The sequence below is a fragment of the Heterodontus francisci genome, chromosome 7 (assembly GCF_036365525.1).
Source record: "Heterodontus francisci isolate sHetFra1 chromosome 7, sHetFra1.hap1, whole genome shotgun sequence".
NCBI lineage: Eukaryota > Metazoa > Chordata > Chondrichthyes > Heterodontiformes > Heterodontidae > Heterodontus > Heterodontus francisci.
In genome coordinates this window covers 7,243,027-7,266,501 of record NC_090377.1, presented here as the reverse complement: position 1 = coordinate 7,266,501, position 23,475 = coordinate 7,243,027, and the positions used below count along the sequence as shown (strand labels likewise).

General features: G+C 43.8%; 2 protein-coding genes across 12 annotated transcripts in view; both read left to right on the top strand.

The window, feature by feature from the left end:
* The first annotated feature begins 760 nt into the window (after nucleotides 1-760).
* Nucleotides 761-23,475, top strand: part of LOC137371821 (C-X-C chemokine receptor type 2-like) — a 422,042-nt gene continuing 399,327 nt past the window's right edge. The window contains exons 1-2 of one of the 4 annotated variants that reach the window (XM_068034730.1): nucleotides 829-851; nucleotides 16,361-16,424. The gene's annotated coding sequence lies outside the window, so the exon portion shown is untranslated. Of the gene's footprint in view, nucleotides 852-16,359; nucleotides 16,425-23,475 lie in introns of those variants that run through there. The other 3 variants (XM_068034733.1, XM_068034732.1, XM_068034731.1) reach the window with 3 other exon arrangements.
* LOC137371822 (C-X-C chemokine receptor type 2-like) lies at nucleotides 825-21,880 on the top strand. Of its 8 annotated transcripts, none has more exons than XM_068034736.1 (5): nucleotides 833-851; nucleotides 16,361-16,424; nucleotides 16,571-16,647; nucleotides 19,431-19,506; nucleotides 19,610-21,880. In XM_068034736.1, exon 5 carries the CDS (start codon nucleotides 19,614-19,616, stop codon nucleotides 20,676-20,678), a length of 1,065 nt encoding a protein of 354 aa, XP_067890837.1. In that variant the 5' UTR covers nucleotides 833-851; nucleotides 16,361-16,424; nucleotides 16,571-16,647; nucleotides 19,431-19,506; nucleotides 19,610-19,613; the 3' UTR covers nucleotides 20,679-21,880. The 8 variants fall into 8 exon arrangements, with proteins under 8 accessions (XP_067890840.1, XP_067890839.1, XP_067890835.1 ...); XM_068034735.1 differs by having other exon boundaries at nucleotides 16,571-16,707; XM_068034739.1 differs by lacking the exon at nucleotides 16,571-16,647 and having other exon boundaries at nucleotides 825-851; nucleotides 19,431-19,498; nucleotides 19,613-21,880.

The window sequence follows — 23,475 nt, the reverse complement described above, 5'->3', positions numbered from 1 at the left end:
CCTTAATGTCAAATGCAGTCACTCTCCTGATCTCTGGAGCTCCTTTATCCATGTTTGGACGAAGGCTGTAATGAGGTCAGAAGCTGAGTGACCCTGGCAGAACCCAAACTGAGCGTCACTGAGCAGGTTATTGCTGAGCAAGTGCAGCTTGACACCATTGTCGATGACCCCTTCCATCACTTTGCTGATAACCAGGAGTAGACCGATGGGGTGGTAACTGGCCAGGACACACTTGGGCAATTTTACACATTGCCGGGTAGATGCCAGTGTTATAGCTGTATTGTAACAACTTGGTTCGGGGCGCGGCTACTTCTGGAGCACAAGTCTTCAGTACTATTGCTGGAATGTTGTCAGGGTGCATAGCCTTTGCAGTAGCCAGTGCCTTCAGTTGTTTTTTGATATCTGCTCTCTCTAGGCTCCTGCCAAGGATAGACAGACTCTGCAGTAAGAAGCAGGCACAGCCATCTGAATGATATCTAAAACTAATTGCCTATTTTCTTAAAAGCATTATTAAAACACTCTTTACGTGCAGTACTTTCATATTATTGTACAATATTATGATTAAATGGGGTGTGTGGTCTGTGATTATTAATCAATTTGAAAGGAGGTTCTCCAATTAAAAACATTTGATAATTACTGCTTTGTGTCATGTCAGTGTCTAAAATATACGTAATAATAGCGTTTCCTCAGCCTGACACTATTTTGACATTGTTCTGCTTATCTCAAATGCCCATTATGTGACAGGGTCCATTTTGCACAACAGCCCAATGACAGATTGCAACTTGAACACATCGTGAACAGAGCGAGAAGTTTAGAATTCAGCGGGAGTGAGGTTCTCTGGAAATTTGTGGGTGAGTAGGTCAAACTGAAATTTAGTTTATCCAGAATTTAATGCAGAATTTTTAAAACTGTAAAGGAAGCTGCAGTTCAGTCAACAGTTAATAGCCAATTGACTGCCAGAATGGGGATAATTACTGTTAGCTGAAAGATGACTTAGTCAATCTGATATGGATGTTTATAAAAGTAGGCGGTTATCAGTTGAAATATAGAGTGCAACTATAGATCCCAAATGTGAACGGAGGGCATCGTGAACAGAGTGGGAAGTTCAGAACTTGTTGAGAGTGGGAATATGGTGGGGAAGGGGTGCTGCTTTTTGCCTTCAATGCTTGTAGTGCTTCATGCAAGCTTGAGGCAAAGAACAGGACAAAAGAACAAAGAAAATTACAGCACAGGAACAGGCCCTTCGGCCCTCCAAGCCTGCGCCGATCCAGATCCTCTATCTAAACATGTCGCCTATTTTCTAAGGGTCTGTATCTCTTTGCTTCCTGCCCATTCATGTATCTGTCTAGATATATCTTAAAAGACGCTATCGTGCCCGCATCTACCACCTCCGCTGGCAACGCGTTCCAGGCACCCACCACCCTCTGCGTAAAGAACTTTCCACGTATATCCCCCCTAAACTTTTCCCCTCTCACTTTGAACTCGTGACCCCTAGTAATTGAATCCCCCACTCTGGGAAAAAGCTTCTTGCTATCCACCCTGTCTACACCTCTCATGATTTTGTACACCTCAATCAGGTCCCCCCTCAACCTTCGCCTTTCCAATGAAAATAATCCTAATCTACTCAACCTCTCTTCATAGCTAGCGCCCTCCATACCAGGCAACATCCTGGTGAACCTCCTCTGCACCCTCTCCAAAGCATCTACATCCTTTTGGTAATGTGGCGACCAGAACTGCACGCAGTATTCCAAATGTTCCCGAGCCAAAGTCTTATACAACTGTAACATGACCTGCCAACCCTTGTACTCAATACCCTGTCCGATGAAGGAAAGCATGCTGTATGCCTTCTTGACCACTCTATTGACCTGCGTTGCCACCTTCAGGGAACAATGGACCTGAACACCCAAATCTCTCTGTACATCAATTTTCCCCAGGACTTTTCCATTTACTGTATAGTTCACTCTTGAATTGGATCTTCCAAAATGCATCACCTCGCATTTGCCCTGATTGAACTCCATCTGCCATTTCTCTGCCCAACTCTCCAATCTATCTATATTCTGCTGTATTCTCTGACAGTCCCCTTCACTATCTGCTACTCCACCAATCTTAGTGTCGTCTGCAAACTTGCTAATCAGACCACCTATACTTTCCTCCAAATCATTTATGTATTTCACAAACAACAGTGGTCCCAGCACGGATCCCTGTGGAACACCACTGGTCCACACGTCTCCATTTTGAGAAACTCCCTTCCACTGCTACTCTCTGTCTCCTGTTGCCCAGCCAGTTCTTTATCCATCTAGCTAGTACACCCTGGACCCCATGTGACTTCACTTTCTCCATCAGCCTACCATGGGGAACCTTATCAAACGCCTTACTGAAGTCCATGTATATGACATCTACAGCCCTTCCCTCGTCAATCAACTTTGTCACTTCCTCAAAGAATTCTATTAAGTTGGTAAGACATGACCTTCCCTGCACAAAACCATGTTGCCTATCACTGATAAGCCCATTTTCTTCCAAATGGGAATAGATCCTATCCCTCAGTATCTTCTCCAGCAGCTTCCCTACCACTGACGTCAGGATCACCGGTCTATAATTACCTGGATTTTCCCTGCTACCCTTCTTAAACAAGGGGACAACATTAGCAATTCTCCAGTCCTCCGGGACCTCACCCGTGTTTAAGGATGCTGCAGAGATATCTGTTAAGGCCCCAGCTATTTCCTCTCTCGCTTCCCTCAGTAACCTGGGATAGATCCCATCCAGACCTGGGGACTTGTCCACCTTAATGCCTTTTAGAATACCCAACACTTCCTCCCTCCTTATGCCGACTTGACCTGGAGTAATCAAACATCTGTCCCTAACCTCAACATCCGTCATGTCCCTCTCCTCGGTGAATACCGATGCAAAGTACTCGTTTAGAATCTCACCCATTTTCTCTGACTCCACGCATAACTTTCCTCCTTTGTCCTTGAGTGGGCCAATCCTTTCTCTAGTTACCCTCTTGCTCCTTATATATGAATAAAAGGCTTTGGGATTTTCCTTAACCCTGTTTGCTAAAGATATTTCATGACCCCTTTTAGCCCTCTTAATTCCTCGTTTCAGATTGGTCCTACATTCCCGATATTCTTTCAAAGCTTCGTCTTTCTTCAGCTGCCTAGACCTTATGTATGCTCCCTTTTTCCTCTGAGCTAGTCTCACAATTTCACCTGTCATCCATGGTTCCCTAATCTTGCCATTTCTATCCCTCATTTTCACAGGAACATGTCTCTCCTGCACGCTAATCAACCTCTCTTTAAAAGCCTCCCACATATCAAATGTGGATTTACCTTCAAACTGCTGCTCCCAATCTACATTCCCCAGCTCAAATTAAAAAAATTTGTCCAGTGTTTTAGTGCCTAGTGCAAGTTAGTGTGTTAAAAAAAACCTTAAAGTAATTATAAATATAGATAGACTAAGATGTGGCAGAACAGGTTGTGTGTCTGGACTAGTCTGCAGTGGGAGTGAGAATGGTGTGTTTCTGTGCTGTCTATTCTATATAATCTTATGGAGGATCCAGTTGTTGTGCTCCATGTTGGGACCAACAACATAGGAAAGAGTGGGCAAGAAGTCCTGTTTGAAGAGTACCAGGAAATTGGAGCTAAATCAAAAAACAGGATCTCAAGGGTTATAAGCTTTGTATTTCTAGCTAAGCCACATGCAAATTCTCACCTTGTCAAGGGCAATTAGGGACGGGCAATAAATGCTGGCCTTGTCAGCGATGCTCAGTCCCAAGAATGAATTAAAAAAAGTTAAAATATCAAATTATTGTACTATACAACAGAATTTGACTTGTTGCATCACCATTGTTATTGACATCACAGTGCATGAACAGTTCTCCTAAAAGAACTTTCTAGCTGAAGTTTTTATTTTGAGAATTGTTTGCCTGGGGTAGCATAGAATTCTCTGAAACTATCAGCAGTCTAAACATTAAACCCCTCAACCAAAGTCACGAAATAAACAGATCATCAAATCATTTATCAGATTGCTATTTGTAGACTGTGCTGTGCGCAGGTTGGCTGCAGAATACCTACCTCACAGTAGCGACTAAACTTCAAAGATACATCAATGTCTGTAAAGCATCCTGAAATCATGCAAGGAGCTATACAAATGTATGGGGGTGAAACTGGTCCAAGTCAGCAGCGCGAAACGTGTTCGAGGAGAATTGGCAGTGATTTTTCACTGCACCTGATCTTCTTTCTATTGAAGTTCACACAACAATTGTTCAAACTCTTTTTGGAGATTTGTTTCTGTGTCATACTGTCACTTTTACTTGGTTTGAAATTAAAAGTCTTGTCAATATTTTCCAAGTCAATGGAAGACAAAACTGGTGCAGTGTATTATAAGCTGTCGATTTTCTATCAGCCTATTCCGCACTGCTGGCATAGAACAACTTCACCCCCTATGTCTTTTTTCTTGACTGTCTCTGTTGTCTGCTGTCATTCTATTCCCCTGTCCATATCCCTTCCTCTTTGTTTCCCTATCTCTGTCTGTCTCTATTTCTTTCTCCTTCTCCACTCCAACAAACCTACTCCTGTGAGAATATACACGACTATCCCCTGCCATTTACTATAATCCATCACAAATGTCATATTGTCCACACAACAAAAAGGAAGAGTCCCCATCCATTTCCAACTTGGACCATTAAGGCAATTCATCTGCATTGAGGATATGATAGGTTATCTCAACAGTCTAACAAGGAATCAGTTTCTTAAGGGTTTCACACACCCATCACACAGAGAAAATGCCACAACTGGGCTAAAGCAGCAAATCTGTTCATCCCACACCACCCAGTGCTAAATATCAGGAAGAGACTATGTAGAAATAGATGGCAACAATTCATATTAATCATATGAAATTAAACATAGCAACATCGAAAATTTACAGCACAGAAGGAGGCCCTTCAGCCTGTAACCTGCAGGGCCATGGACCAGGTGCTGGAAGGTGGGATTAGTTTGGGCAGTTAGTTTATTCAGCCGGCGCGGACACGATGGGCTGAATGGCCTCCTTCTGTGCTGTACTTTTTCTATGGTTCTACGGTTCTACCATGTCTGTGCCAGCCAAAAAAGAGTTCTGGAATTCCCTCCCTTATGTTATGGTTTCTATGTTAATATAAGTTGTTGTTGTTGTTTAAATGGGAATGGGGCAATAAGTCTTTCCCTGTGATTATCGGGATCCTAATGCCTCGTTTCCACTGGGTGTGAACACTGAAAATTTAGTCCATAGTTTCTGTCATAACCACTAACTCTGCAAGTTATTCCCACAGCTTTATAACTCTTTATGTAAAGAAATATTTAGCAATAGGCTTTCCAGACACTCACGGAACGATATTAAAATAACAACTGTAAAAATTTGAGGTCCTGAATTCCCACCATATCCACTGCACCATTCTTGCTCTGTAAAGATACGCCTTTCACCAGCGGAGGAAGCTGTATGCAGGTTTCCCGGGATAACTTCATTTGTATATGAAGTGGTGAGTTAAAGGCAAATTGCATTCTACAGGTCATGAACATAAGACACAGGCCACACAGCCCATTGAGACTGCTCAGCCATTCACTAAGACCAGGGATTATCTTTTACATCAGCTCCACTTTCCCACCCTATCCCCATATCCCTTGCTCCCTCAGTCTTCTCATCATATTCTCATCAACTGAGCACTCATAGCATCCTAGGGTAGAGAATTCTGAAGATTCACAATTCTCTGAATGAAGAAATTTCTCCTCATCTCAGTCCTAAATGGCCAGCCCTTTATCCTGAGATTGTGACCCCAGCTCTAGACTTTCCATCCAGGGTAAACAGTCTCTGAGCATCTACCCTGCCAAGAACTTTATACATTTCAATGAGACTGCCTCTCATTCTTCTAAACTCCAAAGAAAATAGGCCCATCTACTCAATCTCTCCTGCAGGGCAGCCCTCTCATCCCAAGAATCAAACTAGTAAGCAACTTAGACCTCAGGAAACTTCAGTGCAGAAGTGGCACTATTTTTGTAAGACTGCTGTCTTAATTGAAGCACTGGAAGATAGCTATGGGAGTCTGCAGGGATTCTTTCCTCAAAGTTCTATCTACTCGTCTGAAGTGCCTCTTGCTAGGACCATAAGATGTTACAGACTAGCTCTATCCAAGGAGCAGCATCTCCCCTCTCCCCAAAAAGCTGTGAATTTTCCACAGGAAGATCTGGATGTCCTCCTGGAATAGATGGAAGATAGGAGAGGGCACCGACTCTTACGTGACATTGCACAGATCCCCTTTGGCACCTTGAAAGATTCGGGTTAACAAAAGATTCCAGGGCAGTGGTCAGTTTCAGTGACAGATGAAATGACTCAGCCAATGGAGCAAGGTTGAAGATCTGCAAAGAAGGTTGCTGGGATATGCAATGGCAGCCTTAGACAATTGCACCCTTTGTATACAAAGTTCCTCTTAGCATGCTGTGGAGGTTGAGAACTGCTGGGTTGGTGTCTTCCATCCTGCTGCCTTATTCTTCTCACCTTCACACACTTAAGAACATAGAACATAGAACAGTACAGCACAGTACAGGCCCTTCGGCCCACGATGTTGTGCCGAACCTTTAACCTACTCTAGGATCAAACTACCTACATACCCTTCATACTACTATCATCCATGTACCTATCCAAGAGTCGCTTAAATGTCCCTAATGTATCTGCTTCTACTCCCACCGCTGGCAGCGCATTCCACGCACCCACCACTCTCTGTGTAAAGAACCTACCTCTGACATCTCCCCTAAACCTTCCACCAATCACGTTAAAATTATGCCCCCTGGTGATAGCCCTTTCCACCCTGGGAAAAAGTCTCTGGCTATCCACTATATCTATGCCTCTCATCATCTTGTACCCCTCTATCAAGTCACCTCTCATCCTTCTTCGCTCCAATGAGAAAAGCCCTAGCTCCCTCAACCTTTCTTCATAAGACATGCCCTCCAGTCCAGGCGGCATCCTGGTAAATCTCCTCTGCACCCTTTCTAAAGCTTCCACATCCTTCCTATAATGAGGCGACCAGAACTGAACACAATATTCCAAGTGTGGTCTAACCAGGGCTTTATAGAGCTGCAGCATAACCTCGCGGCTCTTAAACACAATCCCCCTGTTAATGAAAGCCAACACACCATACGCTTTCTTAACAATCCTATCAACTTGGAGCGATCTATGGACATGGACCCCAAGATCCCTCTGTTCCTCCACACTACCAAGAATCCTGTCTTCAAGCCTGTATTCTGCATTCAAATTCGACCTTCCAAAATGAATCACTTCACACTTTTCCAGGTTGAACTCCATCTGCCACTTCTCAGCCCAGCTCTGCATCCTGTCAATGTCTCGTTGCAACCTACAACAGCCTTCCACACTATCCACAACTCCAGCAACCTTCGTGTCATTGCCAAACTTGCTAACCCAGCCTTCCACTTCCTCATCCAAGTCATTTATAAAAATCACAAAGAGCAGAGGTCCCAGAACAGATCCCTGTGGAACACCACTGGTCACCGAGCTCCATGCTGAATACTTTCCATCTACTACCACCCTCTGTCTTCTATGGGCCAGCCAATTCTGTATCCAGACAGCCAACTTTCCCTGTATCCCATGCCTCCTTACTTTCTGAATGAGCCTACCATGGGGAACCTTATCAAACGCCTTGCTAAAATCCATATACACCACATCCACTGCTCTTCCTTCATCAACGTGTTTTGTCACATCTTCAAAGAATTCAATAAGGCTTGTGAGGCATGAACTGCCCCTCACAAAGCCATGCTGACTGTCTCTAATCAAACTATGCTTTTCCAAATAATCATAAATCCTGTCTCTCAGAATTCTCTCCAATAATTTGCCCACTACCGACTTAAGACTGACTGGTCTATAATTCCCAGGGTTATCCCTATTCCCTTTCTTGAACAAGGGAATAACATTTGCCACCCTCCAATCATCTGGTACTACTCCAGTGGACAGTGAGGACGCAAAGATCATCGCCAAAGGCGCGGCAATCTCTTCCCTCGCTTCCCGTAATATCCTTGGGTATATCCCGTCTGGCCCCGGGGACTTATCTGTCCTCATGTCTTTCAAAATTTCCAGCACATCCTCCCTCTTAACATCAACCTGTTCGAGCATATCAGCCTGTTTCACGCTGTCCTCACAAACGACCAGGTCCCTCTCACTAGTGAATACTGAAGCAAAGTATTCATTTAGGACCTCCCCTACCTCCTCCGACTCCAGGCACAAGTTCCCTCCACTATCCCTGATCGGCCCTACCCTCACTCTGGCCATCCTCTTGTTCCTCACATAAGTGTGGAACGCCTTGGGATTTTCCTTAATCCTACCCGCCAAGACTTTTTCATGTCCCCTTCTAGCTCTCCTAAGTCCATTCTTCAGTTCCTTCCTGGCTACCTTGTAACCCTCTAGAGCCCTGTCTGATCCTTGCTTCCTCAACCTTAAGTAAGCTTCCTTCTTCCTCTTGACTAGCTGTTCCACATCTCGTCATCCAAGGTTCCTTCACCCTACCATCCCTTCCTCGCCTCATCGGGACAAACCTATCCAGCAGTCACAGCAAGTGCTCCCTAAACAACCTCCACATTTCTGTCGTGCATTTCCCTGAGAACATCTGTTCCCAATTTATGCTCCCCAGTTCCTGCCTAATAGCATTGTAATTTCCCCTCCCCCAATTAAATATTTTCCCATCCCGTCTGCTCCTGTCCCTCTCCATGACTATAGTAAAGGTTAGGGAGTTGTGATCACTATCATCGAAATGCTCTCCCACCGAGAGATCTGCCACCTGGCCTGGTTCGTTGCCAAGCATCAAATCCAACATAGCCTCCCCTCTAGTCGGCCTATCTACATATTGAGTCAGGAAACCTTCCTGGACACACCTGACAAAAACTGCTCCATCCAAACTATTTGCACTAAGGAGGTTCCAATCAATATTAGGGAAGCTGAAGTCACCCATGACAACAACCCTGTTACTTCTGCACCTTTCTAAAATATGCCTCCCAATCTGTTCCTCCGTGTCTCTGTTGCTATTGGGGGGTCTATAGAAAACTCCCAATAAAGTGACTGCTCCTTTCCTGTTTCTGACTTCCACCCATAATGACTCAGTAGACAAACCCTCCTCGACGACCTCCCTTTCTGCAGCTGTGATACTATCCCTGATTAGCAATGCCACTCCCCCACCTCTTTTACCTCCCTCCCTATTCCTTTTGAAACATCTAAACCCCGGAACATCCAACATCCATTCCTGCCCCTGTGATATCCACGTCTCCGTAATGGCCACAACATCGTAGCTCCAAGTGCTGATCCATGCTCTAAGTTCATCACCCTTATTTCTGACACTTCTTGCGTTAAAATAGACACACTTCAACCCATCATACTGGCTGCAACTTTGTCTTGTCAATTGTCTAACCTTCCTCACAGACTCTCTGCACTCTGCATCTGCCTGTTCAACAGCTACCCCATCCATTGATCCGTAGCTCCGGTTCCCATCCCCCTGCCAAACTAGTTTAAACCCTCCCGAAGAGCGCTCGCAAACCTTCCGCCCAGGATATTGGTGCCCCTCCAGTTCAGATGCAACCCGTCCTTCTTGTACAGGTCCCACCTTCCCCAGAAGATATCCCAATGATCCACATATCTGAAGCCCTCCCTCCTACACCAGCTCTGTAGCCACGTGTTCAGCTGCACTCGCTCCCTGTTTCTAGCCTCACTAGCACGTGGCACTGGTATCAATCCTGAGATTACTATTCTGCTCGACCTGCCTTTCAGCTTCCAACCTAACTCCCTATATTCGCTTTTCAGGTCCTCATCCCTTTTCCTAGCTATGTCATTGGTACCGATGTGTACCACGACTTCTGGCTGCTCCCCCTGCCCCTTAAGAATCCTGTCGACTCGATCTGAGACATCCCTGACCCTGGCACCCGGGAGGCAACATACCATCCGGGAGTCTCGTTCGCGACCACAGAATCTCCTGTCTGTTCCTCTAACCATTGACTCTCCTATCACTATCGCTCTCCTATTCTCCCCCCTTCCCTTCTGAGCCACAGAGCCAGGCTCAGTGCCAGAGACCTGGCCGCTGTGGCTTTCCCCTGGTAGGTTGTCCCCCCCAACCGTATCCAAAACGGTATACTTATGATTGAGGGGAACGGCCACAGGGGATCCCTGCACTGTGCGCCTATTCCCTTTCCCTCCCCTGACGGTCACCCAACTACCTTTATCCTGTAACATAGGTGTCACTACTTCCCTATAACTGCTCTCTATCACCCCCTCAGCTGCCTGAATGATCCGAAGTTCATCCAGCTCCAGCTCCAGCTCCAGTTCCCTAACGCGGTCTGTGAGGAGCTGGAGTTGGGTGCACTTCTCACAGGTGAAGTCAGCAGGGACACAAGTGGTGACCCTTACCTCCCACATCCTGCAAGAGGAGCATGCAACTGCCCTAGCTTCCATCCCCTCTGCTCTAAATTGACACAGAGATTAAGTAAAAATAAAGGAAAACCTTACCTTACCAAACCCTCCACACAAGAGTCCTTTTTTTGTGGTTAGAGGGGGAGGATGGGTGGGAGACACTACACGTGTAGTGTTTCGGATTGAGCCACTGCCCGAATATATAAGTTCACTTACCCAGCAGTCCCCGTGTCCGCGTCCGCCGAATCACGAGGTAAGTACTTTATACTGAAACTTACCTTCCCAGCTGCCCCCTGGCTCGCACTCTCACTGCTACCGCTGTTCTTCCTACTCCTCCATAAGGATGACAAAAAGAGGTATTCCCACGATGAACGCCATACCTTCTCCTGAGTCATTCTAGTATGTAGGGAATCAAGGAATTGCAGGGGTCACAAAATGTAGGGGTGAGGTCACAGTTTAGTACTGGGAAGGGAAAGGGTCAAGGGCAAGTCTCAGTGACCAAAACTGAGAATAAGGTAAAACCAACAATCAACAAGAAAGTTTTGGGACTCTTTTAAACCCTCAAACACTGCACCTCTGCCTGAATGAGTGACTTGGGGAGCAGCTGCAACTGTTTTATATGGGTCTAGGTTTAACAGGGCAACGTAGTGAAGTAAAAGTAGGAAATTCTCGGACACAGTGTCACTAGGTGAGTGGTACCACTGTGGAAATGAGGCCCACAAGTGTTAGTTGGATAACCTCTCAAAGTTACCAAAAAAGATAGAGGAAACTTGCATCTGGCACATTATTCCCGCATCCTCAATCACTTTTAGCACAATAATGGCGTCATGATGGAGTAAGTGATGAAGGTAGCTAGGAAATTCAGGGCCAGTGGTTAATGCAATTGCTTGAAGAGGTTCGTGTCGTGTCACAAATACAAGCACATTTCACAACTCCTGAGGCAACTTCATCATACAAATATTGCATACCGCATCTTAACTTCTTTTACAAATGTGCCAATAATTATCGTCAAGAGCATGTCTGGTACAATGTTGGACTCGTTTCATAAGTTCCTAATACTACAAAGTTACAAATAGTCTTTGAAATTGTCAACAACAAAAGTATTGTAACTGCATTATCTTAATTCCATCACTCTATTCTCCCCATCACAATCACCATCTGCTACAATTCTGTTTCCAGGTGATATGCAAAGAACCTTCTGATGGCGTTAAAAAAAAAAAATCAACATTTAATACACTTCCATTTCTGAAGCTTTTAAGAAGGACTAAAGTTTAGGGAATTAATGAAAAATTGGCTGGCTGGATTTCAAGTGGTTTTGGTAACAGGAAACAGAAGATGATGATAAATGAATAGAACGTTATCAGGACTCTTTAAGCAGTGGTATCCTGCAGGATTTGGTCAAGGTCCCATGTTTTCAAGCTATGTATAAGCAATGTGGGAAAGGATTCCACCAGTTAAATACAATTTGAAATGAAACTAGGGAAGGCTGAAAATAGCCAGTCAGTCTTTCATCATCTCAAAAGCATAATTTTTTTTTATTCGTTTCATGGGATGTGGGTGTCATTGCCACCTATCAGCCCAAGGCTGGATATTGTCCCGGTCTTGTTGCATTTCTACATGGGCTGCTTCAGTATCTGAGGAGTCACGAATGGCGCTGAACTTCATGAAATCATCAGCAAACATCCCTACTTCTGACCTTTTGATGGAAGGAAGGTCATTGATGAAGCAGCTGAAGATGGTTGGGCCCAGGACACTACCCTGAGGAACTCCTGCAGTGATGTCCTGGAGCTCAGATGATTGACCTCCAACAACCACAGCCATCTTCCTTTGCGCTAGGTATGATTCCAACCAGCAGAGGGTTTTCCCCCTGATTCCCATTGACTCCAGTTTTGCTAGGGCTCCTTGATGCCATACTTGGTCAAATGCTGCTTTGATGTCAAGGGCAGTCACTCTCACCTCACCCCTTGATTCAGCTCTTTTGTCCATGTTTGAAGCAAGGCCTAATGAGGTCAGGAGCTGAGTGGCCCTGGCGGAACCCAAACTGAGCATCACTGAGCAGGTTATTGCTAAGCAAGTGCCGCTTGATAGTACAGTCGAAAACACCTTCCATCGCTTTACTGATGATCGAGAGTAGACTGATGGGGCGGTAATTGGCCAGGTTAGATTTGTCTTGCTTTTTGTGTACAGGACATACCTGGGCAAGTTTCCACATTGCAGGGTAGATGTCAGTGTTATAGCTGTACTGAAACAGCTTGGCTAGGGGTGCGGCAAGTTCTGGAGCACAGGTCTTCAGTACTATTGCCGGAATATTGTCAGGGCCCATAGCTTTTGCAGTATCCAGTGCCTTCAGTCATTTCTTGATATCACATCGAGTGAATCGAATTGGCTGAAGTCTGACATCTGTGATGCTGGGGACTTCAGGAGGAGGCTGAGATGGATCATCAACTCAGCACTTCTGGCTGAAGATTGTTGCAAATGCTTCAGCCTTATCTTTTGCACTGATGTGCTGGGCTCCCCCATCATTGAGGATGGGGATATTTGTGGAGCCGCCTCCTCCTGTTAGTTGCTTAATTGTCCACCACCATTCACGACTTGATGTGGCAGGACTACAGAGCTTCGATCTGATCCATTGTTTTTGGGATCGCTTAGCTTTGTCTATCGCATGCTGCTTACGCGGTTTGGCATGCAAGTAGTCCTGTGTTGTAGCTTCACCTGTTTGACACCTTATTTTGAGGTATGCCTGGTGCTACTCCTGGCATGCCCTCCTGCACTCTTCATTGAACCAGGGTTAGTCCCCCAGCTTGTTGGTAATGGTAGAGTGGGGGATATGCCGGGCCATGAGGTTACAGATTGTGGTTGAGTACAATTCTGCTGCTGCTGATGGCCCACAGCGCCTCATGGATGTCCAGTTTTGCATTGCTAGATCTGTTCGAAATCTATCCCATTTAGCATGATATTTGTGCCACACAACACGATGGACGGTATCCTCAATGTGAAGACGGGACTTCGTCTCCACAAGTACTGTGCGGGGTGGTCACTCCTACCAATACTGTCATGGACAGATGCATCTGCGGCAGGCAGATTGGTGAGGATGAGGTCAAGTATGTTTTTCCCTCTTGTTGGTTCCCTCACCACCTGCCGCATACCCAAAGTTATGTCCTTTAGGACTCAGCCAGCTCGGTCAGTCGTGGTGCTACCGAACCACTCTTGGTGGTGGACATTGAAGTCCCCCACCCAGAGTACATTCTGTGCCCTTGCCAAACTCAGTCCTTCCTCCAAGTGGCGATCAACATGGAGGAGTACTGACACATCAGCTGAGGGAGGGCTGTAGGTGGTATTCAGCGGGACGTTTCCTTGCCCATGTTTGACCTGATGCCATGAGACTTCATGGGGTCCAGAGTCAATGTTAAGGACTCCCTCCCGACTGTATACCACTGTGCCGCCACCTCTGTTGGGTCTGTCCTGCTGATGGGACAGGACATACCCGGGGATGGTGATGGTGGTGTTTTTTTTTATTCATTCAGGGATGTGGGTGTCGCTGGCCAGGCCAGCATTTATTGCCCATCCCTAATTGCCATTGAGAAGGTGGTAGTGAGCTGCCTTCTTGAACCACTGCAGTCCATTTGGGGTAGGTACACCCACAGTGCTGTTAGGAAGGGAGTTCCAGGATTTTGACCCAGTGACAGTGAAGGAACGGCGATATAGTTCCATGTCAGGATGGTGTGTGATTTGGAGGGGAACTTGCAGGTGATGGTGTTCCCATGCATTAGCTGCCCTTGTCCTTTTAGTTGGTAGAGGTCGCGGGTTTGGAAGGTGCTGTCTAAGGAGGCTTGGTGCATTGCTGCACTGCATCTTGTAGATGGTACACACTGCTGCCACTGTGCGTCGGTGGTGGAGGGAGTGAATGTTTGTAGATGGGTGACAATCAAGCGGGCTGCTTTGTCCTGGATGGTGTCGAGCTTCTAGAGTGTTGTTGGAGCTGCACCCATCCAGGCAAGTGGAGAGTATTCCATCACACTCCTGACTTGTGCCTTGTAGATGGTGGACAGGCTTTGGGGAGTCAGTAGGTGAGTTACTCGCCTCAGGATTCCCAGCCTCTGACCTGCTCTTGTAGCCACGGTATTTATGGCTTCTCCAGTTCAGTTTCTGGTCAATGGTAGCCCCTAAGATGTTGATAGTGGGGGATTCAGTGATGGTAATGCGGTTGAATGTCAAGGGGAGATGGTTAGATTTTCTCTTGTTGGAGATTGGCATTGCCTGGCACTTGTGTGGCGCGAATGTTACTTGTCACTTATCAGCCCAAGCCTGGATATTGTCCAGGCCTTGCTGCATTTCTACACTGACTGCTTCAGTGTCTGGGACATTGTCTGTAAGGTATGCTTCCGTGAGAATGACCATGTCAGGCTGTTGCTTGACTAGTCTGTGGGACAGCTCTCCCAACTTTGGTACAAGCCCCCAGATGTTAGTAAGGAGGACTTTGCAGGGTCATCAAGGCTGGGTTTGCCATTGTCTTTTCCTGTGCCATGGTTGATGCCGGGTGGTCTGTCCGCTTTCATTCCTTATCGACTTTTTAGCAGTTAGGTACAAATGAGTGGCTTGCTAGGCCATTTCAGAGGGCATGTAAGAGTCAACCACATTGCAGTAGGTCTGGAGTCACATGTAGGCCAGACCAGGTCAGGACAGCAGATTTCCTTCCCTAAAGGACATTAGTGAACCAGATGGGTTTTTACAACAATCGACAATGGTTTCATGGCCATCATTAGACTAGCTTTTAATTCCAGATTTTTATTATTAATTGAATTCAATTCCACCTTTTGCCTTGGTGGGATTCAAACCCATGTCCCCAGAGAAATACCCTGGGTCTCTGGGTTACTAGTCCAGTGACAATACCACCACCTTCCCAAGTTAATCCTTCTGGTTGGGAGCATGCACCAAAACTGTAAGAATAATAAAATCTGCTCATGTATCTTTTGTAGCCAAGTGACAATTGTATCGATTACAGCTACCATTCAAAGGTAGTTAAATTGGTTTAATGAATGACTCTTTTCTCTGTTGCACCAAATATCCACAGCTACCGTCTTTTGTATGTGAAATTCTAGAAACTGAAACGAGGATTGACGATCTATGAGTTTCTGGTCAACCATCTTCTATTAAATCAATAGCAGGAAATCTCAGTGCTGCTCCGATTCTACCAACACTACCTCATCCCAAGTGAGGTGGAACCCCCTGCTTACATGTGGAGCAGCTCAGAGGAATTTCCCAAACAATATCAATGAAAGTTCTTCCGCACTGATCTATTCTCCAAGTTGAGATCCTGAAATAATGAACGGTGTCTACCTTTTTAAATTTTGAAACTTGTTTTAAAAATCTTCAAACGGATTCTCCAAGAATTTGAGTCGTCACTACTTTTCGGAGTAATTTTGCGCGACCTCATACAGAATCACTGGTGATTCTTTACATATTACTGGAACTTCTCCGCCTCCTGATTTCAGTGGATAGATAATTGTGGGCAGTGAGCCTATAGTGTTATCAGCACGAGCAGCACAGCGTCTCATTAAATGCGGTAAGTTGTATCTGTTTAGTGGAGCAAGTGGACATAATGTGCTACTCTTTTGTGTTTGTTCTGTTTCATTTCCATCTTCTTATTTAGCATTGTAGCGTAGTTCTTTAGAGTGGTGCTTGTTTGTGATTCAAGTGGTTACCTGACAACATAAAGCTGTTGGAAATACTCAGCAGGTCTGGCAGGATCTGAGGAGAGAGAAGCAAAGTTAACGTTTCGGGTCAGTGACCTCTGGTGAAAGGTTAACTTTGCTTCTCTCTCCACAGATGCTGCCAGACCTGCTGAGTATTTCCAGCACTTTTTGGTTTTATTTCAGATTTCCAGTATCTGTCATATTTTGCTTTTATTTTAATATAAAGCTTCTGTTCTGTTTAGTGTTGAACTGATTGTGACAGCTGGTCTGGGACTCGTTTGTCCAGCATTCAGTACAAAGCAATAGGTAAGTGTGCCTTTTCATAGTTACTTCCTTCTTTAGATTTTATCTTAATTTATGCTCAAGTAGGAATATCGGAAACAGATCTGTTTCCATACTTTTTTTCTCTCTTCCTCTTATTTTTATTTCTCTTTCTTACACTGATCTGGCAGATACAGAATTGTGATAATGTGCTTGGTGTTGTGTCCTTTCGTCAACCATAATCAGATCCTTCACATATGAGGAATAGGTGAGAAAACCATTTGGCTGAGCATTTGTCAAATAAACATCATTCTCAAACCAATTCAATGTGAGTATACGGTAGATACAGAGGAAGTGCTGAGAAATCAAAACTTTCTTAAGATTTAGCAAACTTGAATATCTATGCGTTTTGTTATAGAATCCAACTCACAGTACATTACTGAGACTCAACTCGTGTGGCAGACTGACCTAACATTGGTGCAGACTTCGTCACTGAGTGATTGACCCACCTCACGACTGTTAAGTGAATATCTATAAAGGAAATACCTGACATTATTACGAATGATCCTGTGGGAGTACATGGGAAGCAGCAAAGCTTCAGTTGTTAAAGCAGTTAATGTTTTTAACAATCTGGATAACAACTGGCGAAATAATAAACTATTCCTCAAAACAAAAATCAGATGTTAGTTAAAAATTAGCTGATTAGAGAAAATAGCAGCACAGCAGAAAAGTAAGATGGGTGAGATAAAATTAAATGAGAGAAAATTATACATACAGAAGGAAATGTTTACTTCAAGGCTAATAAATATTTGGAACAATTTACCAGGTGAGGTGGTAATGGCAGAAACTTTCTGATGTTCTGTGCTATCGTAGGAAAGTTACATTACTAAAGAGATGAGTTTGACAGATGGCCTTTGCCGATGCTGTGGCTTTGAGAGTATCGCTCTTGCCTCTAAGTCTGAATGTTTGTGGGTTCAAATCTCATTCCAAGGCTTAAGCCCAAAAATCACGGCTGTTGCTCCAGTCTTGTACAGAGAGAGAGAGAGAGAACCGGGTTGTTGGAGGTGTTGTCTTTCTGATGAGATGGGCCTGTCCTAACAGGTGGATATAAAAGATCCCGTGGCACTATTCTGAAGAAGATTAGTAGAGTCCTCCCTGGTGTTCAGATCTATATTTAGCCCTCAATCAACATCATCAAAAACAAACTATCTGATTATTACCACATTGCTATTTGTGGGATCTTGCTGTGCATACATTGGCGGCTGTGTTACTTTCATTACAACAGTGACTACACTTCAAAAGTGCCTAATTGGCTATAAAGTGCTTTGAGATGTTTTGTGGTCACGCAAGGTGCTATATAAATGCAAGGCTTTCTTTTTAGTTCCGTCCTTCACGTTCCTGAAAAAAAAATGCGAAGTTCCCATATTCCAAAAAGGATATAAAAGCACCGGAGGAAGGCAACAAAGTTTTACATGGATGAAAGCAGAACTTAGAGTGCACAATTATCAGACAAGACTGAACAGACTTGACTCTTTTCTCTAGAAAAGAAAAGATTCAGAGGAGACCTGATAGAGGTTTTTAAAATTACAAAAGATCCGATAAAGTAGATGAGAGAAGATGTCTCCACCTTTGGGAGAGTCCAAAGGTAGGAGTCACAGATATAAGGTAGTCATTGATAAACCCCCCAAAAAAACTGAGGAGAAACCTCTTTACTCAGAGAGTGATGAGAATGTGAAATTCACTATCACATGGAATGATTGAGGTGAAAACCATAGATACATTTATGGGGAAATTATCTAAGTGCCTGAAGGACAAAGGAATAGAAGGATATGTTGATTGGGTGAGATGAAGTATGTACAGTGGGAGGGGGTTTATGTGGAGCATAAGGACCAGCATAGACTGCATTGGGCTGAATGGTCTGTTTTTATGTTGTAAATTAATTGTAATTCTATGTAAAGGCTTATCCGCACAGAGCAATGAAACACAGCAATAGTTACAGATAAGAAATTACTTTTTGAACATCAAGGGATAAATATTACCGTTGGCAATCCAACATCTCGGGTCGTGTTCCCTTTCCCACTAATTTAACAAAGGCATTATTCAGTTTTGAAAAAGAAAGACTTAATGAGGATTGCACTAAGCACTCACATGATTAAAATTGCTGACCATGACTTCTATCCTGCAATTTCTTTACCAGATACTCATATACAACTGGACTTACTCAGTAAAGTGATAAACAAGGTAGTTGTCCTTATGCCAGCTTTCAAAGCAAAGGAGTCTCACTTAGCTAGATCAGGTGCTCAGGATGTAAGACTCCATTTGCTGAATGGTTGCTTTGGGGGTGGGAAACAGGAGCTGGGACTGTTTCCGAGACCTGAGCCCACCCCTGGGGCGAAACAGCCTGGTTGGAATTTTGACTGCGGCGCCCCCTTAATTTGGAGACGGGTTCCCTGTCCAATTAAAGGTGGGGGTGGAGGGGGGTGGGGGAGAAATGGGTGGGCTCTCAAAGCTGGGGGGGCCAATCAGAGGATTTCCAGCTTCAGACCTGCTGAGTATTACCAGCATTTCTTGTTTGTGTTTCAGATTTCCAGCATCTGCAGTATTTTGCTTTTATTTATCCAAAATTTTACTGGTGTTTCCCTTAAAGAAACAAAACTTGGCTCCAAAGATTTTAAACTTTTTTCCCCCCAAGGCAGCATAAATTGAAACAGCTTTCATTTCAAGGCTTCATTTCACCTTAAGTTCAATGAGGTCCAGTTCCTGGGGTTCAGGCATTGCTCAATGGTAGCACTCTGAGTTAGAAGGTTGTGAGTTCAAGCCCCACTTAATAGATCTAAACACATAATCTAAACTGGCTCTTATGTGTAATTCAATGGGATGCTGCTCTCTCAAATAGATGAAAAAGATCCCATGATACTAATTGAAGGGAGGGGTTCTCCCTTTTCCTAATCACTATTTATCCCTCTACTTACACTATTAACATAGTCATTTATCTGTTTGTGGTACGCTCTGTGCTCAAATTGACTGCCATGTTTCCCTACATTACAACAGTGACTACACAGAAAAAGGTTTTCCTTGGCTCTGAAGCCTTGTGGAGTGTCCCAAGACTGAAAGGCAATGTATACATGCAAGTCCTTTCTTTGTTTTCAATCTTCTCAGGTTAAATTGAAACAGCTTTCATTTTAGGGGTTCAAACAGTTAAGAGCCATTGCTTTTGCTTTGTTTTTCAGAAGTATGTTCCCCACGCAACCAAATAACGTTTTTGAAAACAAGAGCTGGGATTATTCAATCACTTTTGATGCTGATGTGATTCCATGCACTTCCATACAGATGGACAGATTTTATGTTAAAGGAATTATCATTGCCATCATCTATTCAATTGTTTTTATCCTTGCTGTTGCGGGGAACTCTGTTGTTGTGATGGTTATACTCTCCGCAAAATATGTCAGATCTTCCACCGACATCTACATTCTAAATCTGACTCTGTCTGATCTCCTCTTTGCCTTCACTTTGCCCTTTTGGGCTGTGTACACTGTGGATGGTTGGATGTTTGGAAATTTCATGTGCAAAGCCATTTCAGTCTTACAAGAAGTCAACTTTTACAGTGGTATTTTGTTGTTAGTTTGCATTAGCGTAGATCGGTACTTGGCAATTGTTTGTGCTATCCAATATATTAGCAGCAAACGCTATCTGGTCAAATACATTTGTGCTGCAGTGTGGACAGTGGGAATTGCACTTTCTCTTCCAATTCTGCTCTTCAGATCAGTCTTTGTTACATCTGACACAAATCAGAATGTTTGCTCCGATCACAGTCCTAAATCTAGTGATAATTGGAGAATAGGCATCAGAATTGTCCATCACTCCATTGGCTTCATCATTCCATTAGCCATCATGCTCTTCTGCTATGGTTCCACAATGAAGACCCTCTTTCGAACAAGAAGCCATCAAAAACATAAAGCCATGAAAGTCATCATAGCTGTTGTGTTGGGGTTTCTGATCTGCTGGCTTCCATACAATATTGCTGTTTGTATTGACACGTTATTGAGATGCAATATTATTAATGATAGTTGTAATTTCAGGGCTTACCTTGACAGAACTTTATTTGCAACTCAGATTTTAGGATTCGCACATTGTTGCATCAACCCGATATTATATGCCTTCATTGGACAGAAATTCAGACACCATTTTATGAACATATTATACAGCAAAAAACTAATTAGCCAAGAGATTATGATCAAAAATGGAAGGCATTTATCCGAAGAATCAGGGAGGAATCCTACCTACTTTTATAGCTCTTGATTGATTAGGGTGAAATTGCATTGTGCAATATTGGCACATTAACTCATCAATAGATTCATAAGATAGTCTTGTCAATAATTACCGTGGGCCTTCTACCAACAGCAATAACTATACTTAAAAAAAAGTAATTCCTTGGCTATGAAGCACGTGAAATATCCTGAGGATGTGAAAAATGCTGCATATAGTGTAATTTTTTTCTTTGATTTCGAGGTTATAGCCTTGAATAGTAATATCTTGCTTTGAAATATATATTTCAGCATTTTAAGTTTATCAATTATCTTCAGCAGTACGGATTCTTGGAGTTCAATCTGATACGATTTACTTCTTTATGAGGGTAACATTTCCAGGTTCAATATAGTACACTGTATTTGCTGCTCACGATGTGGTCTCCTCCACATTAGGCAGATCAAATGCAGATTGGCTGACTGCTTTGCTGAACACTTCCATTCAGTTCACAAGTGTGACCCTGAGCTTCCGGTTGCCTGTGATTTTAATTCTCTGGTCCACTCCCATGCTGACATTCCTGTCCTTGTCTTCCTGATCGGCTCGAGTGAAGCTCAACAAAAGCTTGAAGAACGGCAGCTCATCTTTCAAATAGGTGCCGTACAGCTTTCCAGACTCAGCAATGAGTTTAACAATTTCAGATGATAACCACCATTCCCATTTTTTTCAGACAGCAATTGTTGATAATGATTCTGACATTGTCATTGACGACCCCTCTAGACCCATCTTTTGTTTCTTTACTTTCATCAACCATTACCATTCCCTTTTGCCCTGCACCATCATCCCTTTTATCATTTAATCTCTCCTGCCTTTCACCCTATCACAGACCTTCCTTTTTGTTCTTTCCTCCCCTTCCCCCCTTTCTCAGCCTTGCATAAAACCTGTTACATCTCTAACTTTTACGATTCTGTTGAAAGGTCATCGACCTGAAACGTTAACTGTTTCCCTCTCCACTGATGCTGTCAAACCTGCTGAGTATTTCCTCCATTTTCAGTTTTTATCACAATTTCATAATATAGTTTGTAACATTGAATATGCTGGCAATGTTGCTGTAAGAATTTTCAAGTATGTTAACATCCTTCCTCGCTTATTCCATTGGTAATGATGTTTTACTTAAATTTATAACCTGCGAGAACAAATTAAAATGGAATGTACAATAAGAGCAGAAGTTCACAAAATAAAAGATTTCACTGCCACAACTGTCTCTAATTTATTTTATTAATACGTCTCTAAAAAACGCCATAAAAGACACTGGGGGTAATTTAACCCCAAAGCAGGTGGTTTTGGATTGGGTGGGATGTTAAAATGTAAAAATCTCAAACCTGAACCCAATGCACCATGAATCCGGCCCACCAAACAAACATGTTTCCCATTCCACATGATCAGATTGCCCCCCACCTCAACACCTACTGACACCCCATATGAACAAATGAATTAGGAGTAGGAGTAGGCCACTCGGCCCCTCAAGCCTGCTCCACCAGACAACAAGATCACAGTTGATCAGATTGTAACCTCAACTCCACATTACCACCTACCCCCGATAACCTTTCACCCCCTTGCTTATCAAGAATCTATCTACCTCTGCCTTAAAAATATTCAAAGACTCTGCTTCCACTGCCTTTTGAGGAAGAGAATTCCAAAGACTCACAACCCTCAGAGAGAAAAAAAATTCTCCTCATCTCTGTCTTAAATGGGCGATTCCTTATTTTTAAACAGTGGCCCCTAGTTCTAGATTCTCCCACAAGGGGAAACATCCTTTCCACATCCACCCTGTCAAGACCCCTCAGAATCTTATATGTTTCAATCAAGTCGCCTCTTACTCTTTTAAACTGCAGCAGATACAAGCCTGCCCTGTCCAACCTTTCCTCATAAGACAGCCCACCCATTCCAGGTATTAGTCTAGTAAACCTTCTCTGAACTGCTTCCAACACACTTACATCCTTTCTTAAATAAGGCGACCAATACTGTACACAGTATTCCTGATATGTTCTCACCAATACCCTGCATAGCTGAAGCAGAACCTCCCGACTTTTGTATTCAATTCCCCTTGTGATAAATGATAGCATTCTATTAGCTTTCCTAATTACGTGTTGTACCTGCATATTAACCTTTTGTGATTCATGCACTAGGACACCCAGATCCCTCTGCATCTCAGAGCTCTGCAATCTCTCACCATTTAGATAATATGCTTCTTTTTTATTCTTCCTGCCAAAATGGACAGTTTCACACTTTCCCACATTATACTCCATTTGCCAGATCTTTGCCCACTCACTTAACCTATCTATATCCCTTTGTAGCCTCCTTATGTCCTCTTCACAACTTACTTTCCTGCCTATCTTTGTGTCATCAGCAAATTTAGCCACCATACCTTCAGTCCCTTCATCCAAGTCATTTATATAAATTGTAAAAAGTTGAGGCCCCAGCACTCAAGTCAGTGAAGACACACTGAAGTCAGTGTGACTAAGGGGAAGAGCAGGCAAGGAGCAGATGATGAATATAAAGGGACTGGTGGTCTGAGGTGCATTTGTTTTAATGCAAGAAGTGTAGTAGGTAAGGCAGATGAACTTAGGGCTTGGATTAGTACCTGGGAGTATGATGTTATTGCTATTACTGAGACTTGGTTGAGGGAAGGGCATGATTGGCAACTAAATATCCCAGGATATCGATGCTTCAGGCGGGATAGAGAGGGAGGTAAAAGGGGTGGAGGAGTTGCATTACTGGTCAAAGAGGATATCACAGCTGTGCTGAAGGAGGGCACTATGGAGGACTCGAGCAGTGAGGCAATATGGACAGA

Coding starts and splice junctions, on each gene's coding strand:
- LOC137371822 (XM_068034739.1), top strand. CDS start 19,614: ATGTTCCCCACGCAACCAAATAACGTTTTTGAAAACAAGAGCTGGGAT.